Source organism: Bombus affinis, chromosome 3 (assembly GCF_024516045.1).
Source record: "Bombus affinis isolate iyBomAffi1 chromosome 3, iyBomAffi1.2, whole genome shotgun sequence".
Taxonomy (NCBI): domain Eukaryota; kingdom Metazoa; phylum Arthropoda; class Insecta; order Hymenoptera; family Apidae; genus Bombus; species Bombus affinis.
In genome coordinates this window covers 7,223,414-7,248,747 of record NC_066346.1, presented here as the reverse complement: position 1 = coordinate 7,248,747, position 25,334 = coordinate 7,223,414, and the positions used below count along the sequence as shown (strand labels likewise).

General features: G+C 40.2%; 1 protein-coding gene across 2 annotated transcripts in view; it reads right to left on the bottom strand.

The window, feature by feature from the left end:
- Nucleotides 1–25,334, bottom strand: part of LOC126914140 (protein split ends-like) — a 380,706-nt gene that overhangs the window by 95,703 nt on the left and 259,669 nt on the right. For both annotated transcript variants that reach the window (XM_050717651.1, XM_050717650.1), the window contains exon 2: nt 21,084–21,207. In XM_050717651.1, the coding sequence (XP_050573608.1) occupies nt 21,084–21,207 (124 nt within the window). The remainder of the gene's footprint in view (nt 1–21,083; nt 21,208–25,334) is intronic.

The following is a 25,334-nucleotide window of genomic DNA, read 5'->3' as shown; positions in this document are numbered from 1 at the left end:
ACATAAAAATTCTACTCGCGAGCAACTGAAACTGCAGCAATGGCGAGAGAATGAACGATACCGATTGAACGGATTCGAAGACAAACCAGCGTGTATCCGAAACGATCCGATCGTCTCGACCATCCCGTATGGAAAGGCGGTTCCATGCGCCGATGCGCTTGCACACGCGCATCCGACAACACGGAAAAGCACAGCCACCCTATCTGCATCCCCCTTTTGCCGCGGAAATATTGCGGGCTCAGAACGGGAAATGCATGCAAACGGTGTATTTCCCTATCTGTAGGAGCGCACGCGAAACGCGACTCAAGGAATCGAAGGCCAAAAGACATTCGAGACCGACGTCTACTCGCCACTTGACAATATCGGAGCTCGAACACAACAAAAGCAAACGAAACGGAACGAAATACACGCGTGCGAATGCCAAATAGGCGAAAGATTTTTCTATCTTCCTCTCTTTCCCTTTCTTATCCTTTGGAACACGTTCCTTTCCTTATTTCGTGGGGACATTCGCGTTTACTTGACTCAGAATTCGATGCTCCTTTTTCCCTGAGATACGACAGTCTGTTCCGAGCCAGTTCCGGATTACCGGGGCCTTTACGATCTCCTCGCAGCGTCGCGTCGCTTGGAAAACCAAGCAGCGAACAGAATCGCAATGGAAGCGATAAAAAGTCTCACACCACGTCGCGTCGTGCACCTGAGATAAAGTCGTTCCCTTCTTCCGACAGCGATGGGGTAGAATTGGATTTTCCACGTCGCTTTCTGACATTTTCCATCGATCGGCTACTGACTTTTAATTTGACACTCGATATTCGATGCAGCGGATACATCTTTTGCAAATCGACGCTAAATAAATTTATTTGATCGCAACGCGCGCGATATTGTAAAACCGTACGTCGTAAGAATGAGAAACTGTAATTTTCTTATTTTATTAGAGATAAAGAAACGTGTCAATTCCGCAGAAACATTTATTTTACTATCATTTTATATATTCGTTTTACTATCTTTTTTCATGAGTAACTGTCTGTAATTTATTTTATTTTATAATCTATCATACACTGTTTTTTGAAAGACTCGATATAATAATTTGCATAAAAGTGTTTATTTATTATTTTTTCGCTATCAAGAATCGTGAAAAATCAAATTTATAAATTCCTGAAATTTTATTCGATCAAATGGAACATTCGATTATTTCTTACTTTATCTCTTCTGTTTCGGTCCTCTTCCCATATTTCATAGGTTCGCGCACGACGCGATAAAATTTTTCACGCTGGATAGGACAAGCTACTTCAATCTTTTCTCGAACGGCGTACGTTCAACGAGCTGCATTCAATCCGAGAAATAAAGCGAATTCGTTGAAACTCGTAAATTTGATTCGAGAAGAAACCCCGCTGAAATACTCCGAGGCAAAGGAGAGCGATGGAGCAAAAAAAAAAAAAAAAATATATATATATATATATATATGTCTAAGCATATATACATGCAGACACACATATAATATGTGAAGCGAAATTAAATGCACAGGAGGCCTTACGGAACGCGCTATTATTAAAGCTACGAATATATTCATACAGAACGAAATGCTCATTGCCCTGTTCATGCGACTGCGGTGCTGAACAATTTTAATTAAAAACCCTTTCCCAAAGCTCTTCGTGTTCTGTTTCCGAGTATTCTCCTCGAGAGGAGCACTTGCAAGAAAAACGCGATAAAACGTGAAACATTGTTTAATCGGGCCATTTATCAGTGTTTAATTTGCAAAGATCTTTGTCTAAGCCAAGGTTTCCCTACCTCCGTAACAATTCCACCGTCACGACAACGAATATTACATCGCGTGTACAGTAACTACCGTATCCATACTCTCTTCTCGCTTTTATTTCGATGTCTTCTTTCTTTTTCCCCCCCGATATTTTTCTCATTTGTTTTTCATATCTCCGCGTGTCACGTTGCGACACATTTTCCATCGTGCTGGCGACGGACGCACGCAACAACTCGATGCGGCAATTCCACAGTGAGATTAGCATTGTGCTTTGTTGCCGTTCGTTTATAAATTGTCGTCTCGAATCCATTATTTCCTGATTAACGGGAAAGCGAACGAGCTACGATGCCGCTCGTACAAAAGGCGCCACGCAAACGGCACGGGCAACGACAGAGAGCAACAGAGACAACAAGAGAGGAAGAGAGGAAGAGAGAGAGAGAATCGTGGAAATGAAAAAACACTCGTCTCTCGCGGACACAATGTCTGTCGTTTATCCGACTTCGCGTTGCGACACACGCTTTTAACGCCGAAAGCTCTGGCTATTGTTCGCCGAACGCTCGAATAAAATATCAGTGACTAACGAAATTGGAAAAAAAAATTCTCTGAATCAAACTTTTGAAACGCATTCGCTGCGTTTGATGCGCGATAAATATTTTCTAATAAACGTTTAGAAGGCTCTCTCTCTTCCTCCTTGTATTCTGTTTCGTTTCTATTAATACTAATGATTCTATCACTGATAAAAAAATTAGCTTCGATTTCTCTCTGAGTTTAGAGTAAGAGCAGTTTTTTCTTTTCTAGTTTTCTTGAAGAAAAAATAAGAATACGTGCAAATACTTTTCTTAGCCAGTGTACACACATTATATATGCTTTAAAATAGCTATACTCGCATACATGTTTACAGAAATTACTTGTAAAGAGTTTGTGAAGAACATTACGTTACGAGAATTAATGATATGTCTATTGAAAACACTACTAGCTGCCTAATTATTCTGTAAATCAGTATTGAACGTCAACCGATTATAATTTTTTATTTAATTGATCAATGTTTAGACTTAAAAGATCTTAGTCATAAAAATTCGTGATTTATGTAATTGATTAATGAAATTAGTCGTCGCTTGACAATTATGTATATTAATTGCTAATCATCAATCGTAAAGCGATTATTAGTTTTTAATTAGACTTTAATGACACTTCTCTCTGATGTATGTAAATGCGTATGGTGCTGGATGAATTCCATTAACAACTAGACTCGAAGAACATTTTAATAGTTGATTATAAATTCGATCGATGATTAATACCTAATTTAATCTTTGATTGCGTTGAATAAAATTTCAATCGTATCTACATGGTCATAATAAAATGTTTCAATCATAATTGATAATCGGATGAAGCATTGTTTAAAATTACAGTAGATCGAATTGTTATCGGTTTATAATCACTTCCCAAAAATTTCCCTACCCAATAGAATTTTTCATAAAGCATTCGCAATTAAAGCTTATGGTCCAAACAAACTTGTTTCACATACTGTTATATAAATAGCTTTACCAAAATTTTGATATATTTTATAGGACGGAAAGTCCCGACCGTTCTCATATTTCGTAAACATCGATTATTCGTTTCGCATAATTTAATTTATCGTATTATTTAAACAACCTTTCGAGAACAGATGTAAATTGGAACGAGAATGTAAATTACAACGGAAATTGTCGAAAATTCAATAAATACAAAGTTCACCATGACGTTTACCATTAAATACGCTGCCAGTTAGCGATACGAAAATATTTACTACGAATGCGTAATTCCTGGATGTTGTATCATAAATGCGAGCAAATTATTCCAAATAGGACCGGTCGTGTTTGCCCGGCGAGGTTTCATTATATACGGATTTAATGTGATATTTCGTGCGTCTGCCGCGGTTTCCGAAATTTATGCGGAGAATATCGGCGAAGTTTTATCGAATTTCATAGAGTTTCAACTGTCACGTGATACACGTGTTAATGTCCGGCCCGGAGTGATGGATATCATTGGATTATAAATCGTCGCTCGCGTGCAGGACATTGATATCCTGGACAAAGCGATATTTAGAAATCCAGTGCATAATGGATTACGGCTGTCACCTTTCATCTGCATCGATATGACAAATATTGTCGATTTAACACGGGGCACACCTTCCCTATTTGTCGTACGCAAACTGTGTAAATTGCGTTTTCTTCCGTAAAACCGGCCGCCAATCGAATCAATCGACGATTATGGGTCCCTTTTTTGATCACGAGTTCCGTCAATTGTGTCAAACGTATTTTCGAATATGTGGGAAATTATAAATGCGACGTATTGAATGTGAATTGTTGCAATACAGTAAAATATACGACTGTTAATTAAAATTTATTAACTATTTTAGTTCAAATTAAACCTTCTATTTTATTCTTTTTTGCAATCAATTACGTAAAATCAAAGACACGCAGCATTTTTGGGGAAGAACTCCAGAAAAATTCAAGAATAACACATAGTGAGGTTTATACGATATTTCAGCTAATTATAAAAATCTCCCATAAGTATTGTAAGTTATTCATTAGATTTGTAACATATAACGACGAACACTAAAATCATTATCAACCTTCTCATTCGTAATTCGGTAATCAAATCGTAATATACTTTGCCAAGAAATAACCGAGCTATTTACCTGAATTTCGATGATACATACAACTACGTATATAAAACGATAAGAGAAAGTCGTAGCACGAAGCAAGAGTTAATTCATAATTAAAATATAGCAGGGGGTCCCTAACGACGCGTGAAAGTTGCAATACTCAACTTCAAATGGCCCTCCATGGAGAGAGGCACAAGCCAATAATGCAGTTTCTCGGACGAGGTTCACCGGCCACCCTTGAGCTTCGCCAGTCATCCTTAACCGTGAAACTAAATCTGCGAATATGGTCAACGACGACAGGGTACACAGAAAAGAGAAGAATCGATCGGTGGCGCGTGTGGCTGCTCCTCGAAATTCCATCCATTTCGTTCTAAATTTACCCGAAACGTGGGACATCTACGACCCGTAGAGGGAGCAACTCCAGCGTGAAATCATTTGTCCAGGAGGAAGAGGGCGGCGGGGCGCGAAACGGCCGCAAATTGAATAGCTGGCGGAAATACCGGTGGAACGAGCCAACGAATAACCCGGTGCACGCGTCCCCCGGTGCTCTCCGCGTACAATCGTGTATCCAGAGCTCGGTCTCTCCCTGATTTATTAGGGCCAGCAGCGTCAAAGAAAACGTGCAACGTTGGCTCTCTCTCTGCTCTTCTACCCACTCCTACGCTCGGGTCCTGCGCTCGCTCTGTGTTTCCGGATGCTTCTATCGCGCGGATTTCGGCCGGCGCTTTCACCGAAAAATGTGGAATTTTCAAGGGTAGTTTGTTCGCGTGCGCTCGCCCCGGAGCTCGGTGAACGCGGATTAAACGCGTTCGAACCTCGCAGACCGTGAAAAATCGTCCCCTGTTCGCAGTATCCTTAATAAATCGAGATAATAGCGAATCGCGCGCAACCGCCCGTTCGCGGTTCACGTTCGACCGTGAAATTGCTTCGTGTATTTGGATCACGATTACTTCGATGATGCAGGAAACGTATGTCGAGGCCGATCCTTGTTCGAAATACTTGACCGTCTCAAAAGTTTACTATAGTAGAAAAGATATTGGTTATTTCTGCAGGATTTATATATTTACTTTGTTTCAACATTATATATCGATAATAGAATCAATGAAGCGACTCGACCAACCGATCAAAGCGACCGCTACCAGACTTTTTGTTTCTGTCGTTGAGTATTAAAAACAAGCAAACGTTTTTGACGATACGAATTAACTATTACGTTTACTTATCTTCGTTATAGCGTTTTAATTCTAGTTAACTATATGAAATATATTTAGATATCTATTAAAAGTTGATAGGGTTGGAACGTTAGATTAGCGTTTATTTCAATGCATAATAAATTTAAGTTAGTAAATAGTAGAACGTAATTATTAAGAATAGAATGTGATTATAATAAAATTTAATTATTCGCTACGTATAGTCGATCTCGCGAAACGTATAGAAGCCGTAACAATGATCAATCCTGTCATTGATATTTTCCTGATTCTTTCCACCATTCATCCAAACTCGTCCGATTAAACGGATTGTTGGCCATTGTTCGCTGAACGAACGCAACATCCGATCGTAGCGTTTGCAATTCGAATGAGAATGGCATCGTTGGGACGATATTTAATGAAACGTCAGTCACATTTGCGTATCGCGATATCCAATTCCGCGAGGCTCCGAAGAACAAGGGAGCGCAGGAGGAGGAAAGAGTAGAGGTCGCGGTCGGCGGTCACGCGATAAAATAATTAAAACGTCCCTCCCTTGTTTCGCTTCGCGTTGGTGGTGAAAAGGTAATTATTATTCCGTCCAAGCAAGGATGAAGCGCGGGGAAAGGGGGATATCGCAGGAAGGCAAGAAAGTGAAAAAGTATTTCATGCGGACTGCCGAGGGATCTTAGATCTACATCGAGACGAACGATCGCGGAAGGGAAGGCAGCGAGTCGTTAAGAATCTCGTGAAACGAATGAATCAAAACGATATCGATAAATCTACAAAGTACGGTGCGCAAAACTGTGGAACAATGCGAAGGCAGGCTACCGTTGACAGCCGTTCACCGTTGAATACGGAGCGACCGCATGACAACGGTGAAAAAGCAATCGGTGACAATGAGAAACGGTCGCAGAGGAAAGCACGGTGAACGGACTGGAATAAAAGCAGCGGGGAGCGAACGAACGAACGTCGGGCAAGTATGCCAGACAAATCCGCAGAACGGAGCAGAGAAAGTAACAAGATAGTCTACCGGTACGACCGAAAATTTAGAAACCTGGATAAACTAGGCGGAAATATACGAGGGAACGAGTAGCAGAAAGAAGTGGAGCACATAAAAACGTGGTAGAAACGAGGAGACCAGGCGGCAAGGAGAGAAAGAAAAGAAAAGGAAGGGCTTAATATCGTGTAACGTAATTTAAAAGTGTAATTGCTCTTGTCATGCTCGACGCTGAAGAGGAGAGAGCCACGGGAGAGAAAGGCCGACAATGGCTCGGTCCTGGCCAAGCTACCGGCGGCGTAATAAGTTTTCATGCAAAGCGAACGTGGATTATCCAACCGTGAATGTGCCCGGGAATTATATTTCACGGGAGGAAGCAGACTGTTACTGTTGCTGTCTCCGTCCTTCTACACATCCCTTTCCCGCCCTCTCTCACCCTCTTACTTGTCTCCTCTCTCTTCCTCTTTACCACTCTCTCACTCCCTCTCTCTCTCTCTCTTACTTACTCACTGTTCATTTCTCTCGCTCTCTATCTCGGGCTTGTCATAAATTACACGGACAAACTGGGGCCACCAGCAGGATTTAGCAGTATCCTATACGAGCTTGTACCTTTCCACCCTGTCTCGTTTTGTCCCGCTCCACGACATTTCTGGTTTATGCGCGCTCATCTCCGCTCGCTCTCGACTACAGGTGAGCTAACATCGGCCGTGTCTGTCGTCTGTGAACGACGACTATAGATCACCGTCGATCCGGATCAACGACGATTCCTGACCATGGAGATGAAACGAGTCGACCCACACACGGGGTGTTAAAGAGGCAAGATTTCATTAATTGATAGGCCGTCAGCTGTCTCTCACGGATCATTTACTTTGATCATATGTTGCCTTGGAAATATTCTCGATGAACTTGAAACGAGGAGTGTTAGCCAAACGAAAAGAGAGATTTAAGCGAAATTAACAGTGAAATACTCCAGAAATTGTTTTCCCTTTTGTTTTCTTACTTGCGCAAGCTTCTCGATCCTTCCTTCGTTTATTTTTTAATTTCCATTATTCCTGTGACGATTTCTAGCAAGGAACAATGAAACTAGGAATCAATTTCTACGTAGTCATGGCTGACATCCGGAACCCCCGCCTTCGGCTCTGTCCTCGAGAATCAATTCGACTGTGCACTTTAAATCCCCCCTACCACCGTTCGATTTCAATCCAGGTCTCGCAGGAATCGCGCAGGAATCAGAATCCAAAGGATCAAATCGCAGGAGCGCGGTAGGATCGACCACGTATCAGAATGGGTCTGGAACCTCTTCTTTACGAGCAACAGAGGAATAAATCGAACGGGTACGGGGTTCAAGTCGAGGCTTGGAAAGGGGTGAAAAGCTGGCAGCCAGGGTGGGCCAAGCAAGTCCCGGGAGTTTAAAGGAGAGACGTTCACGGCGGAGACGAACAAGCGAAACGTCGGGACGAGGCAGAGCAACGAGAATGGACAAGCAACCAAGAGAGGGACAAAGCGGCGAGGGTGTCGAGGGAGGAAGAAACGGATCGCCGTAGGGTCGACGCGCAGGAGAGCGAGATGGAACGCAGGAATCTGTAAAGGGACGAGAGGTGAGACATATGAAACGGACATGAACTTTGAGCGGTGCAAGAGCAAGCCTCTTGATGTCGGTGCCGGTGAATACGCTGGTGGTAGAGTCAGTCTGTTCCGGTGGTGAATCGGTGATGGTGTGTTGGTAGAGAACAGTAGAGGGGGTCGAAGGCGGCGGCTCCAGACTCGAGACCCAGGTCGATATCAGCCTCGAGCAAACCAGACATCTACCGACCATTCGCAAAACATTCACCTCAAGTGTCCCCGGCAATGCCCTCCTCTCTACTACTCATGCTCTCTCAATACGCTGCGATGCAGCCCCTCGTGATGCAGCCGCGGGGGTGCTGCCGCGCCACCTTCACCCATTCCTCTCCGTCCCCTCTAACTCTCCTCGTTCCATATCCTTTCACCGCTCTCTTTCTCTTCTCTCGAGAGATAACCTCCGAACGGAACTGAAATCGCATTAACGATCGCTTCACGGGTCACTTGCGCCGGCTTTTCCACGCCGTTTTTAATACCGTTTTGTAGGGGAAATTTAATTGTCGACCGACAGCGCGGCTCTTTCTCTCCTACTCCCCGAACCTGCGGGTCCTTCGAGAAATTACAGCGCAGATAATCTAATAAATCTATTTACATCCGTGACGGCTGCATTTACTCGTGCCAGATCCTTTTCGAATACTTTCATTGCGGTCCAAATTCAATTTTCCAATGGCAGCTTCGAGGCGATAATGAAAACCAATCCGTTGTCGGAAAACTGTTGGAAGAGGTAATCGACGTCAATGGCACTGGCGAAACTAGTCGAGTGACAAGTCGCTTGGTCGCATTGCCCTGATGCGAGCTAATGCGTTTTTAAACGTCCCCGTAAATCGGTCTCGTCGACGTGTTTATAGTTGAATTATGTTCCAAGCGAATCGTTGACATTCTCGAATAGAGAAAATGATCGAAGCTTGAATAGAAGAGAATACGCGCGTGTATCGAGCGTGACTATTTAATTTCACAAATGTGATTATTTCTTATTAGCGCTTTTAGATCCGCCTGTCCGTTAAGAGTATAGAAGGCTATGGAAGTTCGAAGCATAATTGCGCAGCGTCGAGCTGTCGTTTATAGGAAAATATCCACGTAATTGGCAGCTGAATACGGATGATTACACGTAAATAGGTAGCATCTGTTAACTCGCAGTATTTGCATATGAATGGCCCGGCTACGATCTCAGCCGTTTCGAAAGTGATAATATTATTTAAGCTTATTCCATGCAATTTTGCAAATGTGCATGCATGCTTTGCGTTTAATCGTTCGAATCCAATTATGATCGGTACATAGATACATGTAAAACATAGATACGAACACGAAGATACATGATAATGCAATATAATGGTGATAATACATATCATTTTCCTTTCTCTTGCATTCACTTTCGAGTAATTAGTGAGATATAAAGATGCTACGTTATTATTCTTTATATCGTGTTATTATCTATTACGCATGTTACGTTATTCTTCATTATACGTTGTATCAATTCTTGCATCTTTTTCCTAATTTATAAATTAATTACCATGATTCTTTTTTATAGTAAAATTTTTTTTTGCTTTGTCCAAATGCTTGGAACGAATCTAAATAAGTAGTTATGAAAGTAATGCGATAATATTTTAAAATATTATATATATTTTTAAATATAATAACATAACCCGGCCAACTGTAGATTTTCAAAACTCTGATTTACATCACCATAATCTTGCATCTCGTCGTACTAAAATATTCTATTTTAGCTATAAAGTGACATTAAAATAAAAAAAAAAAAATCGGTAAAAATGTATCATTTTTTTTTCCTGTAGTATTCAATTGAAATGGAAACGAAGCAGTAAGGCCAAGCGTATCGAAAACGAGCGGATTGTCTTGAAATTGTTACTGGAAAAGCTCATCAATGGTCCGATTGATGTTGGAGGAACAGTACCGGAGACGATGTTTCCCCATCGTCTTCCGTGGATCGTACTCTCGTCAAATAGGATTTCCTCGATGGAAGAGGGGTGTTGGTGCGGCTAGCACCGCCTGAACGACGACCGGCCTGTGGTCTAATTCATCGCGGTCACATTAACGTTCATAAACTTTGAGCGTACTCGATGCCATATTTCAAGTTAATGAGAGCAATAAATTTATACGTCGCGGTAGACTGGCAGGATGACAGGGAGATTGAACGACGAGAAGAGGGTGGTGGCTCTCGGGGAGGAGGTAAAAGAAAAGAACAGACTGAGAGTGGGCGTTCGGAGGAAAAGGAAGAAAGTTACGGCGGACAAGGCGAGGAAGAAACTGGGAAACGCGAGAAGAAATAGACAGAGACTTTAAGAAAAGGAAGTGAGAAAGAGAGAAAGAGGAAGAAGAAGAAGAAGGGTGAGAGGCGGAGGCAGAAATTGAGAAAATGAAAAGATGAAGAGGGATGAGGTGGCTAGTAAAAGTAATTGGAAATGAAGAAAGGCATTGTGGCGGGCGATGTAAGAAGAAACTACAGATCAAAGGGGCTGAGGAAGGTTCGGTTGAGAGTGGAAAGGGTAGAGACGGAGGAAAATAAGTGAAAATCGTAAGCATACGCGTGAATGCTGAATAAAGAGAGATCGGAACGAGGGGAACGACGGGGCAAAACGCAATAGTGGTTGTTAAGAAAATAAGGGTCTAACGAAGAAAACTGACAGCAAGCAAATTTGATCGGAAGGGGTAAGGAGAATTCCGGGAAGTTAAAAAGAAGAGAAAAATATCGAGGAACAAAAGAGAGGAATATAAGGATGCAGCAACGAAATGAAAATGTATGTAGATGTTGGGAGAATAAACGGTGAACAGAGTCACGAGGTAACAAGTAGAAATAATTGGAAATAAGAAAGAAAAAGAGGTGTGGTTGGAGCAGCGGAGAAAAATTGCGAGTTCAGGAAAAAGGGGTAATATCGAAAGAAGGACGGAGAAAGCCAAGAATTAGCGAGGAGAAGACGGAGAGTGCGGAGGGTGGGTGTACACACAAGCGACCGATATCCGTTTTTATTAATAGAAATTCAATTTGAACGGAGCAAGCTCGGCAATTCGGAGAAAATCGAATTATCCTCGGAATTATCGGGAGTGCACGATATCCGTGGATCGTGTGTGTATATATGTATGCGTAATCTAGAACCAGAACACGTTTTACACGTCAAGTACAGTACGTAGCACGAGAGTTTCGTCGACGATATTTCACAGCATGAAAATGTTGCGACCTTAATTCCTTTACTGTCAAACGTCGAAAATACTTGACGTCGTTTGCTCGTTCAAATTTCCACACTCGAATCATTTTTATTCTCTTTGCTTCAATTTGTTATCTTTCTTGTTCGATAATCCGACGTTTGGAAAAAGACTAAATGGTAATCCTTTCGTTCTTTAGGATTCTTTAATTGAAAATTGTTAAAGTAATTTGAATGAAATTTGAAATTATAATCTGTTCGACTAGAAGATCTGCAATTAATCATCCTCCATCGAGAAATTAAGCGCATGAGCGTAGAACGTCTCTCCGCTTAACGAAGCCGAAAGTTTTTCCAGAATTAACGCGGAACGAAGGGTTCGAGGGAAGTTTTAATTGTTATTTCTTCGAACTATTTATACAGTTTGTTAATTGCGGAATATGTAAGAAAAACATCGAGTCATGCTTTTCGCTCTGAGGAAATAATTGTACGTGCATGTGCAAAATTTACCAGCTCGTTGCAATTTTCCTACTATTTGCTGCAACACAGAAAGCATCCTCTCATGCGTACGAATTCTAAAATGAGAAATATAAATCCTAAAGAAGCACGACTGTCTTAAGAAAAATTGTGCCATGTGATCCGTATGATACGAAAGTATGTGTGGTAAAATACGAATTTATTGAAAGTATACATATTTAAACAAACATAGCGAGGGAATTTCATATAAAACTCGTTTTTGCACCGAATACCAATTGTTTTTGAATAACAATTAAAATAACGTGTTATATACGAATTATTTATGAAGATCACGGTTTCTTTGTGTGTATCCCTTTCTAATTGCGTGGATTATTTTATAAACGAATCTGAATGAAAGTTATTCATCGTACTAAAAATTTAAATTTCATATAAGGTTCTTAATTAAAGCGCCATTCATCCCAGTAAGGAGGATTTAGCGCGCCTTTTATTCAACATGAAAAATTCGTTCATACGATAAAAATTCAAAAATACTATGAGTACTACACATAAAGTTGTAGAAGATCCTTCTCTGACAGGATTACTAAAGACTTCACAAAGAGTAAAAATTGAATGAACTATTTAGCATTTAATCGCTATATGCAATGGCGATACATCTACATGGTCAATACGTACTCGTAAAAATATTTGAACATTTATCGTGCAAAACTTTTATGCATGGAATATATGTATTAAGAAAATATTTCCAAATTTCGAATCGAACTACAAATTTATTTATTTTGTATTTATTTCTATGTATTATATGTATTATATAGCAGGTATTTTTAGATATTAAAATTTTTCTATAAATGCATAAACATCGGCAGTCTGCTCATTATACTGCCAATGAAACTTCATAACGTTTCCTACAACATACGTAATATATTCGTAACAGGTTTCTATAAAAGTTAGAATATGTACGTAAAATTTAACTCTGTCCAACATTTCCCAACAATTTTCCGAGAATATAAAGCAGGAAACAAGTCGCGTGGCGAAAAATTCCATCGCAACCTTTGCCCGTTCAATCCATTCAACATCCCCTGGACATACAATACAAGCACGAGCATGAATATAAATTGGCACGCGGTTACCGCGAAGAACAGGCCAGCTCGATTCGAGAATTCCAGGGAAATTCCAGCAAAGAAATTCCGAGACGTCAGGATATTTCCGTTGAGCCGGAGCTAACAAAGACGCAAACGTACCCGATAGGATTCTCTATTGGTGGTGTGCACGGTGCGGCTCTCAGCTCGGCAGTCATAAAGTTGCAGCGAACTATCAAAGTCGAACGACTTATTCGTGGCGCTCTTCATCCGGGACCGTTTGCCAATTACAAAGGGGGATCCGTCGCGAATTCCGCCTCCTCCGGCGGTCCTCGGTCCCGTTTTCTCTTTTTCCCAGCGAAAACTTTGTGCGGTTCGCCAGCCAGCCAGCCAACGACTGGATCCTTTTCCACCGAGACACCGTACAAGATTACTTTCTTTGTACAAGCGAAGTTCGTTTCCCTGCCGATGGCTCCAGTCGATTACAAAGACCGCTCTTTGAGGCGGAGGCTCTTTTGTGCCGTGGCTTCGTCGTCTTATCCACGAAAGTCATACCTTGTTCTCGTTCCACGCTATGTTTCTCTCTCTCTCTCTCTCTATCTTCTCTTTTCATCGCCTTCTCTCTGTTCTCTCTGTCTCCTCTTTTAGGGAATTAATCGGCGACGGATGCTCAGCGCTCGATTGAAAATTAAAAATCGACTCGCTTTAAAGGGCGTGCACCTTTGAAACGCGGCGAACCCGGAAGTCGTGCCTCGAATTCAATGGAATTTGCAGAACGGTGCTCGACCATGCAGAAGGGGTTGAGTAATTCGATGCTGGCTTACCTTTTTCTCGCATCGCGTCGTCCCGGCGAAAAGTTGCCTCTTTGTCCGACGCGGCGATGTAATTTCGTGCCCGTTTTGTCGCGCTTTTCCCTCCAATTCTGGTTTATCGTTTGATCGACGTTCAAGGATAGCGTTTGAAAGTTTAAGCGGCGACCGTGGCGAAATAATAATTTATAAATATAAAATTTAGCGTCATTTAAAAGTAGCTAAACAATTTTAAAAATGTTGATTAAATTGGAGACTATAATTTATAAAGTCAGACGAAGATAATTGTTTAGACGTAGTGAATAATTACCAACTGTTCGTATAATGAAGCCAAACTCAATTTCTTCTATTTTGGACGTTTTCAATGCTAAGATCCAACACCCAAGATCCATTCACGTCACGAGTACCATAGACAAAGGTCGCTTTGGCAGGCATTATTTTCTTCGTCGATTATCTCGCGAGATAACAAAGAGTCGGTCATAAATCGAGACTGCCTTTCGAAGACGTTGCTAATCCAATATGACCCAAGGCTCGCGAGAAAACACAAAAGGGAAAGAGAGGGGGAGAGAGAGAGGGAGAGAGAGAGAGAGAGTGAAGAAAACGACGTACGCGTGCGCCTCGCAACGGGAGAGGATGCAAATTCATTAAAGCAAATTACTTACGCACGGGCTTAAACAAGACGAGCTCGATGTAATAAAAGGGTGCTCGGTTACCCTTTGTTAACGTCATGGTGTAACTCGTGCGTTCGCTTAAGCACTCGCTAATACATCCGTCGAGACACAGCCGAGCCATTCGGGCCCGTGACGGTGATAATGAATAGCAACAACTCCATAAACTAACTCCTCTGAAGAGAAGCGAGCCATCTCGTGTGTTTGGACTCGCGGCAACGACGTGCACAGCACCTTGTCGAACCGTCAGTCTGCGAGATTAGAATTGTTCGCCACGTTTACGTTTCAGCCGTGCTGCTACGGCTGCAGACTCCAGAAATGCAATTCAACGCGAATGCCTGCTGTCAAGGAAGTTGTCGACGCGACCGCCGGGATTTCGCAATTTTTACCATCGAGCCAAAACGTTAAACTTATTGTTAGTACACATTTAAACGACCACGTTTTACGGTTTCTACGTTTTACGAGTTGTTTCCAAGGTAATAATACGATACAGTTCGGTAAAGTTTTCGCGTATGAATTACAACCCAAGTTGAAAGATAAACCGACTTGACGGATGTTTAATGTGATGTAACTGGTATTAGCACCAAGTGCTAAAAGGCAATTTGTAGTCATTGCGAAGAGCAGTTTGTGAAAGACGGGGCATAACTTCAGGTGCGATTTCAGTACGAGATACCTTGTTTCCAAGCTATTGGTATTTTTATGGTGCTCCTGTTGTTTCCAGGTATTTAGGGATCGTGTTTTTGAAAGTAATACATCTCGAATATTTATGGAACATAATGATGATATTTGTAAATAACTTCTGCAGATTTGTTATTCTATTAAATACCACATAAGTTCTCGTGATACATGTGTATTTTTGATATATTCAATTTCGAGTAACTTAAACTTTATGTCACGCGTCAAATATGTTTCTCTTTTCGATGAAAATGGTAACAGTTACGACACGTCGAAATAACTATATATCGTTGTAAGAAAGAAATAGTGTTTGTTATTAATTTGATTTTTTATTCGTGAAAGCAATTAACAATTTAATTAATTTCGAATAGCACATTGATATGACTGCAAAAATAAGATCATGTATTTTCAAAAAGAGTTACGAAAGCTGAACAAACTTGCGTTGTAACTATTTATATTTTAATTCCAGCGAGACAAACTCTTTAACACGTATTACACGTATGAAAATATTACTATCAAATTCTAATGTATCAATTCTATCGAAATAATTTATTTTTCCTTTCCTTTCAACTATCTTCACAAATAATTATCATAATATATAGAGAGAATATTTATCATAATATATCAAGCATTTTACATCGTAGAATATTTCCTCACCATCGATAACAATTATTTATATCAAAAGTGCCTCAGTACTCGATGCGTCAGACTATTCCAAGGCCTCTCAAATACATACGCAATGAATTTTTCATTCAACATACTCAAACGCTAATCCGTGATACACTCTTGATCTTAGCCTTCATCCAGTACATCCTCCATCCAAATCGGAAACAATGCCGTCTATTCACGGTAGCTCCTCCGCGAACGATTTCATTCACCAACTGATCACCGATTCTGTTTTAATTCAAACCATTCTCCCCTTTCGTCGACACGATGCGTACAATGGATCGTTTCAGCAATTCGTCTAACGTTTCAATAATTTGTCCAACGTTACCTATTCCGTGCAAACTCCATCTACGATACGATTCCACCGAAAACGTTTCGTAGAGCAAAGCTGCAGACCTCTGTGCAAACTTCCTGCTCGAACGGAGAGCGCACTCCGCTTTGCTCGCTCTGGTACGGTCTGTGTCTACCTACGAGGAAACTGAGAAATCGCTCCGTGGCTCGATGATTCCGCACGGTGTACACGCAACAATAGGCGGAAACGTCGGCTGCTACAAAAGGAGCATCGCGAGGGAGAGAACGTTGGACAGGAACACCGGTGGCCCGATAAAGAATCGGGCCGAATCAAAGGTTCCCGGGGAAACGTTAAGGCTGTCTCCTACATATGGTGCTCAGATTGTTGGATAGTTACGGTGTCTGACCATTGTAATTGGGTATTCGCGAACAGAAAGCCCGTTCCCGGTGCTCCCGATACCATCGATTCGATATTTTTCGTCGAAGCCGCGAATTTTTAAGTCTTCGTTCTTACGACCGATGCGGCTCGTTTTAATTGGTTCGATTGGCTCTCTTCGTGAATGCACACGATGCCTGATTAATTCGACGTTGATATAATAACGCAACGTCGATGGACGAGGAAAAGGGAAAGCGAATTCGTGGTTCACTGAATTCCTATGCAACCATAGTGTATACGTTGAATTTCTTTCCATGGATTTATGAAGACTTAAATGGTCGCGACTCGACCGTTTATAAGGAGACGGGTTTATGAGTGATTTTATCGAATCGTTGAATTTATTGCTTTAATGCGTTCAACGAACCCGTATTTAGTACTTGTAGGAATTTAAGCGGATAATTTGAAAGCGATTAACTCTGTGCCTTAAAATACATTGAAGTTAGCGTTTTTCTATGTATGCATATCATTTTACTTCAAAGAGATGCAATTAGAAGTTAGTTATTAAGTAATAAAAACTTTACAGAGCAGAATATTTTTTACATACTCATTTGTGAAATAAAGTTTGTGATATTATAGCAAATTTTTATTAGGATATGTATCTATGATAAACTCTCGTTTAGTGAATTACCTAAATCCAAGCACATAAGACCACTTTACCAGCGAAAACCTGTTATTTACTAGGTTCTATTCCATGCTCGTGTTTAGTACTTCAAACATTTGACTACAAGTCGCGTAAGACCAATTCACTAGTGTTAACCTGTTATTATATTTTATTTGATTATATATCTTCTATATTTGATATATATATTATAGTAATTTTATATTTTTTCTAGAAGCGTACGAAACGCTCTAAAGGGAACTAGAAGGTTCTTTTCCTGATGGTTGCCAATTTTGTTGCATGTACCTTGCTACTCTTTTTCCTCAAATCATACAATGTCCAGACTGGCAGTCTCATTGTACACAGCTAGATAGAGAGTTTGTATTGCAGATTCGAGACAGATACAATCTGGCCGGCCCGTTGCCAGAAGCGACCAGTCCTCTTGGTTACGCGACGAGAATTCGTCTCGCGAGACGAATCGCCTACTGCCGCATACGTAATAGAAATTGTAACGTCGACGAGTCTAATTTATGACGGACCCTTCGTGATTAGCGTGGATAATGTTGTTTGCAGTTGCCAACAGACACAGTCGATCGATACCGCATCGCAATAAATTTACGTTTGGAATGTGGAACTTGAACACCTTGGGGAATGCCAGATTTATAAAATCAACTTAAAATTTTGTTTTTAAAAGGAAAGCTTAAGAAACTCATTTCAGAATTGAAACTTTTGCTCCACGAGATAGGAAATTGCCGTTACTATTTTATAAACCTACTAAACTCCTTCACATCTCTATCAAAAAAAAAAAAAAAAAAAGAGAGAGAGAAAGATATTCTACTTCAAGAACTAACGTTCCAAGTGTTCAAGTATTTTAAAAGATCACTGCACCGTCACTTAACTCGGAAATCCAACTACGCAACGTACGAGCATGTGAAATGCCTGCGGAGCATATATCAGCGTACCGAGGCGCGTCAACATCGCGGAAATTTCAGGCGAGTATATCTTTATTGGCATGCACGGAAACACACGTAACAATCTGGGCTGTTAATCGAAAGCTATTACTCCCAGAGTGATCGATAATTCGGCGCAGAGAGATCAGGCGAAATCGTCACCGCGAGACAATGACTGGAGGCAACGATAATTGGTCGATAAAGTGATAAACCCAGCTGGAGATTATATTGTAAGCACGCCACCATGTCAGAGATATGCAAATGATTATTAATTATTAGCACGTTGATCGTCGTGTTGTCGACAGGTCAACTCGGATCGATGCTTCTATGAATTCCCGTAGACCGATGCTACACGATAAAGTTTAATTAAGGAACGCATTAACGCACTGTAGATAGTACATACGCAACGGGATGGTAAGCACCGGCTGAGTGAGCGGTTAGCAAGCAGGTGTACGGATAATTATACGTTTTCCTCGTATATCGTCGCATGCTACTGGAATAATTAAACAAAACTGATGAGCGCGTTCGCCCGTCTGTCGGGGCGCTTTGGCTTATTCTTCAACCACCCTCTTGTCCCGTTTCGTGAATTTTTAATTTGTGCGCCAATGCGCCGCCGTGTGCCTCCCAAATTAACGTTGTTAATGCTTGGTCTGCGAAGCTTCTTCGGGACTTATTGGCGCGCCGATGATAATTACGCTCGGTTAACCGGTTAACTCGCTGCGGAGTAATCGTTTGTTGACGGACCAACTCCTTCTTTTGCTATTCTATCATCCTGTTCCTTTCGTATTCCGAGCCAGTCAGAACAATTCGTTAGAAGGTTTTTGCTTAGAATTAGTAAAATGATTGAGGTAAAGGAATCTTCGAACGAGACCGAATTTTTCAGAATTCTAAGATCCTCTCGACGAGTTCGTCAATGCGACGTGTCTGACACAGCCTCCAGAGGATTAACGGCGGTAATAATTAGACTACGGATATTTATATTTAATTACAAAAAAGCAACTATGATAGACAATTGGTTTATTTACTGAATATTATAGTTTGGCTATTTTATACGTCTATATGCATTCTTTATATTATATGCATTCTGTGATTTTTTGCATCAAATTTCCAATAAATGCATAACAATCCGCGGTGTAAGTAATAATATAGTTCGACAAGCTGGTTCGAAGTGATGTACGAAGTTCTTCTTATTGGCTGACAGATAAGTGTTTCGCAATAGACTGAATGTTTATACAAATTCATATCATTATAAAAAGAATTAATCAAAGGGAACTTAAATAGGATTTTCTTTCATCTGTAAAATATTACGCTATTTATTTTTCTCTAGATATTTTGTACATTTCGTTCGCACAAAATTCGTAAATTTTTCAATAGCGCATAAACATTCCCAGTCTATTTATGTACGACGAATCGTATCGTTTGTGTCGTGTTGATGTACAGTATCCTTTTGTTGTTTGTGGAAAGGTTTACATCATGTACATACAATAAGCTTTAAAAACATAGGATTATATTATGTATTATCTACGAGACCAGATGTCTTGATACGTATAAATAAATATACATGTGAGTACTATGATACTTATGAAACGTATAATACAACCTAAGAAAATGAAGGAGGTTCGTCAGTCCTGTTCCATTCTTCGGTTAGCTTTTCAATATTTTGCCTAACGCCATTTGCACGTATTCCACGCATTCGACGTGAACATTTCGCGCACTTAATGATATCTCCACAGACACCCGATAAATAGACAAACAATGTTCGACTACTGAGCGCAATTAAGCGTAGCTGTGCTGCAACGAGTCATGCATCCCATAGACTTTCACTAGCGCGAGACGCGTGACGATGGAATCGTTCGCGAGGAAAACGCGAAATGAATTCCAAAGGAGCATCGTCGATTCGACGCGGCTCTCCAGCCAGTCTGCCGTGCGTTTTACACGCTTCTTCGCCTCTCTCTTTCACCGGACGTTGCACGCGCGCGTTTACACAGCATCATCGCTCGCGCAACATCGAGTATTGACTCATTGCACGAGGAACGTCGGCCACGGAGATTTCTCAGGCCAGATTACGACAAGAACATCGTTGGTCGTTTTGCTACACGACTCGCGATTTACTCGCGACAGGCATCGACGTACGCGCCGCGCTTTTTACGAGCCTCGTTTCTTCCATTCGGACTTCTTGTCGCAAACTACACGGCTGATTTATTTAAATTGCGTTTCATCGACCGCTGCTTTAAATCGCGGTCGGCCTCTTAAGGACGTCTCCAAGATGGATATCGATTCCGCCAACGGAAATATCCCTTTTTCCGCGAATGTATTTGAAAAATGTTCGATTGCACCAGAAAAAGAAATTGTATTTAAAATATGTGCTTGATGAATTTGGAATTTTCGTTGGTTTCTACAGTATATCATGATCGGTTCATTAAACATGTAGATACTGCAGTGAAAGTGCCGTTCGAGAATTTCAGTAATTTTGTACCTATCCTTCATTGTGATTGCATATCGAATATTAATTGTAGCTTTCTATTTTAATTTTTAATCGATATTGCTGAGCCATACGTGATTCGCAAAAATCATTTAGGCTTAGACTATTTCCTTTTAATTTGTATTCTATATTTGACGCGCTGAAGATTATCAATGGCATTGCCTCAGCATGCTTCAAAATTAAATAATCTGTCTCTGATCTAGTAGAAATTGCATAATAGATAATCTCAAAACGTTTGTTATCATTTAATTGCCTTGATATTTAATATTATAGATTCAAATAATGTAGCGTGAATGGAATGCTCTGATGCAGCAATAATGCAGAGCCTCTAACATCGAAAGAAAATTATAATGTGAATGTTTCTTTCCAACCTATATTTCATGCTCATCGAATCGGTCACAATACGCGTGCAACTTATGATTCGCCTCTAAATAAAGCTTGCGCAGTTCTTTATGAAAATAGCCTTCGAACAATATGCCGATGTTTGAAATGACTAACAGCCGCCGCGTATGCTCGTACGACAATAATTGCAGCAATTTAACAGGCACGGTATACGTGAAACGATCGTGACTGAGCCCAAATAAAAATGACTGCGAACATACCTTGGGGTCGAAGTTGAAGACCTGTTCAGGTCTTAGCGGACACTCGAGACCGCATTTGCAGGTTCCCACTGTTGTCAGGTACTCCTTCAGTTGATCCAGCGAACCCAGCGCTGTGCTGCTTGGACTGTAACAAAATAAGATAAAAAGTTAGTAAACGAAGCAGTAGCGTACCAGGCAAAAGAGAAACGCAAAGACGTTGAAAAAGCATACACGGTCGTCCATAGAAATCTTTTACAATCGAGGCAATGAAAGTATCAAGAAAGAAGTATGCATTACTAACTCCAATATATTGCACGACAGATGAGAAAGACGATCCTTAAATAAAATTCTTTATCGAAGGTTACATGTACAGTGACTCGCGAAAGTATTCATATACTTATCGACATCTTTTATGAATATATTACTTGTGTTGTACGAAACAGTCTGAAATTTTATTAGTATTGTAATGACACCTACCTATCATGATTACATAGAATTTTCGACAATTCTGAAAATTGTATATGCAAGTTATAAGATATTTAGTACAATACCATGCAGAGATGAAAAATCATTTAAATATTTAAACAGGCAATCGTACACAATATTAATAAATTTCAATATACAATGGAACCATCTTTAATACTTTTTATATGATTTAAAATGAATATTCGTATCACGAATATACTAATTTCTGTACTAAATATAAGTTTGCAGTAAATACGTATCTTGTCCTTCCATGTATATTTTCAGATTAGATACAAATCTGCCCAATATAATCTTGGCAATCGCGTCTCGTTATAGCTCTAATGAAATGTCAAGATCTTTTATATAACACGCGTGATATACGTAAGTGTACGAATATTTTTGTTGTAAATACGTAGGTGGGATAAGTAAGAGAAGACGGAACACGGTACGAAAATTAAAACGTCTTCTCTTATTTTTTCCTGTGCGAAGTTTCAATCGTGTTTCTGCGCCATACTTCCAGCATTGGGAGGAAAGCCAACGAGCGATATCAAAGATAAATTAACCAACTCATAAAGAAGCTGTAGCGGTGAACGAGGGAGTCGATGTTTCGAGGGGAGCGGCAAATAGGCGTTTCATAATTTCACCGGCTGCGTCGATGAGCTGGAAGGAGACGGTTTATTACCTACAGACATCGCTTGTTTGGTGAGACCGGACAGTAATGGTTCGAGGACGTTTGCTGAGCGACCAACGAATTACACTGAGGGGATCCTCACCGATAATTCTAACTGGCCCTGTGAAATGAAAACGGTTATCGATGTTCGTAAAGGGGACCGAGTTATTGCATCGCTTGGATTGCTGGCAAATTTTCTGCAAAGGGTGCTTTACGATTGAGAGTTACGACTTCTATATACTACGGTTCCTTCACAGAAATTTGTAGTTCTTTTCTTAATATTTTTATACTTAATCTTGTTAATCGAATCGTTTCTTCGGTAGAAATTACCATAATCGTTTTTTAATGTCGAATTTATCAGTTTTATGTATTGCACCTTTTTCTTCGTGAATCTGTACGATGTTCGTGAATTTATAAAAATTCTTTGTACATGTTTCTTGACTCCTTTTACATGTACGTATTTATATATTAAAATTTAGAACTAATTCATTTCGAATTTAAAAAATTTCGTTGTTAATTGTTTAACGAATACTCGCTAATTAACTCTGTTCCTTTTTTTGAATAAAGACGACCAAATATACCAAAAACTACAGAGACACGTGGCTAAAATTTATTTTCAGTGTGTATCATGTATGTATGCATTTAACATTGGATTTTGCAATTGTTCCGAAGAACAAAAAACGTGACTCGTTGTATCTTTGCCCTGTGATCTTCACATATATTAATTAAACATTCGTAATCCGTCAACCTTCTAGTTAGAATATACAATAGAAGGAACCTTTGTTTCGTTTATTACTATCCAAACAGAAACACCGTAGAATATCAACATCTGTATAAATCATTTTTACGCGTCGTCAACATCTGACCTATTTCGCCGTATTTAAGCAAACGAAATTTCGGAAGACGTAATCCGGCAAAGCTGCATAAAATGTTTCGCATTAAGCGTAGTCAAAGGTCTCTCTGCGTTTCACGTTGGTAACATCGTTCGGCCGACAATTTGCGCGATTAACGCGTTCAATCTCCCGGCATTAAGCGTCGTTGCATTTTTACCTCGTTAGCATTTTCATTTGGCGCGGTCTAGAGGCTGGGAGTAATTGAAATTCCGCAATTAATCTGGAAACACGGCCGTCATAACGTGAAGGGAAGGACGAGGTCTGGTCTCTGGTAGGCCGTCGAACGGAAAGACGGTTTATCACCTATCGCTCTCTGACGTCGAATCCCCGACAGCGATGCTTTGCAAGCAACTAATTCGACGAAGGGATCTTCGCCAGGCGGTTCGGGTTGAATCAACGAGCTGAAACGGAGGCAGGGTCGCCCGCTTGTATATTGATTACCTTGTAGAGGGACAGAGAGACTTTGTTTCAGAGTACTTTGCAGCTTCCTAAACTAATAACCTCGGGCGCTTCATCCCGGCATTATAACCTCGGGGGAAGGCTCGCCTTTCCCGTCCGATCCCGGTCCATAGGAATCCTCCTGGCAATTATTTCTCGTGACAACAAGACGAATTCGCGCACCCACGTTCGCGCTAATTTGCGCCGAATTCGATTTGTTCGCCGTGCTGCCAGTCCACCACCAGCCCCTTCTCGCGTCTGCTTTCCACCCTTTGTCACGTCCGCTATGAATTATGAAATACATATTTTCACTCTCGCCGCGAGTTAGTCGCGGATTATTATTAGCCTTCTGCAGGAAGTTAGCTGAAGTTGTGTGTACACATTGCGTGAAATTCAGGCCGGATTCTCGAACGAGTGATGGAATAGTGAGTTAGCTATGGCAAACGTTTATCGAAGTATTTCTAACGAGATGATTGGCAACTGAGATTGAGTTATGGTCGAATTGTGTATTTGGTTGAGGATTTTGGGGCTGAATATGTAGTGTATACACGTAACATGTAGCTTATAATTTCCAATAAGTTAGAGTCTTTGTAAGCAGAACGTTTGCTCCAAGAAAAGGAATATTGATTATAACCTTTTTACTTCAGTTTGTAATCTACGCTATAGATAGGTTCGATCAGTATATTCGCGTAAATCAAATTTCATTAGTATTTAGAAATCTTGTTAATATGCTCGAGTTATATCTGGATTATGGATAAGTATAAATAAAGGAAAACAATAAGGTATTTGTTTACATATTCACACCATACTAAACACAAATTTTACGAGTTTCAGATCTTCACATGATTGATATTAGAATTTTGTATACACCTCTTAATTGAATAAAGACGAAAGACATGTAATTATATAATTCACTGGGAATTATTCCAAGATAATCAACACTGTTAATTACCGTGAACTGTTTCAGAATCAACTTAAGGATACATGTTGCATTAAATTAATATTTTTTTAATGATACGACTTCTTCCTTACGTTGCTGGTGAATTATCTCAACTTTCTCTATATCTATAATGGAAATGGAGTTATATTCAGACTATTATTAAAGTTGGCATAGTAATCAAAGTGCCTTGCCACATGTAGAATTTGTAATGGAGAATATGCGTAACTACATTATGAATGAAATAGTATTGAAAGCATCGAGATTGTATGCAAACCTTCTATTGTTATCTGTTATCTGAGTGAACTAGTTGGCACAGTAATTAAGAGCGTGGTTGATCAACTACGAAAATTCGAGTAATTACTTTCCGTCTCGGTAAGACAAATTTGCTATCTACTCGGGTTGTTAATTTACCTCGGATTGGATTTGTCGAGAAACATTGGAAGCTAACAACTTGGATTTACCTGCTTGATGATTTAGTCTATTCTAAAGTAACCGAAGATTACAATATTTATGATATCAAAAAATATCTATATCAAAAGAAGATATATACATTACAGAATCTCTTTATAAATACAATCGACTGTATTTCTGTAATTATAAAAGAAAATTTAATTATGAAAGAATCTTTATTGGATTAGCAATATCCTATTCGTAATTTACAATAAAATAAAATAAAAGAATTTTTACTACGATAATCGTAATAAATAGTTATCTACATAAAATAAGGGAGAAAAGAATCAAAGTCTGTTACGTTTCTACCTAAAATTTCATATCTCCACTTGATTCTAATGCATACGTTCTCGCAAGTCTATTCGAGGATGAAGCCAGGTTTGTGGGGTTCGTAAAGCAGACTTTTTCCATGCCAC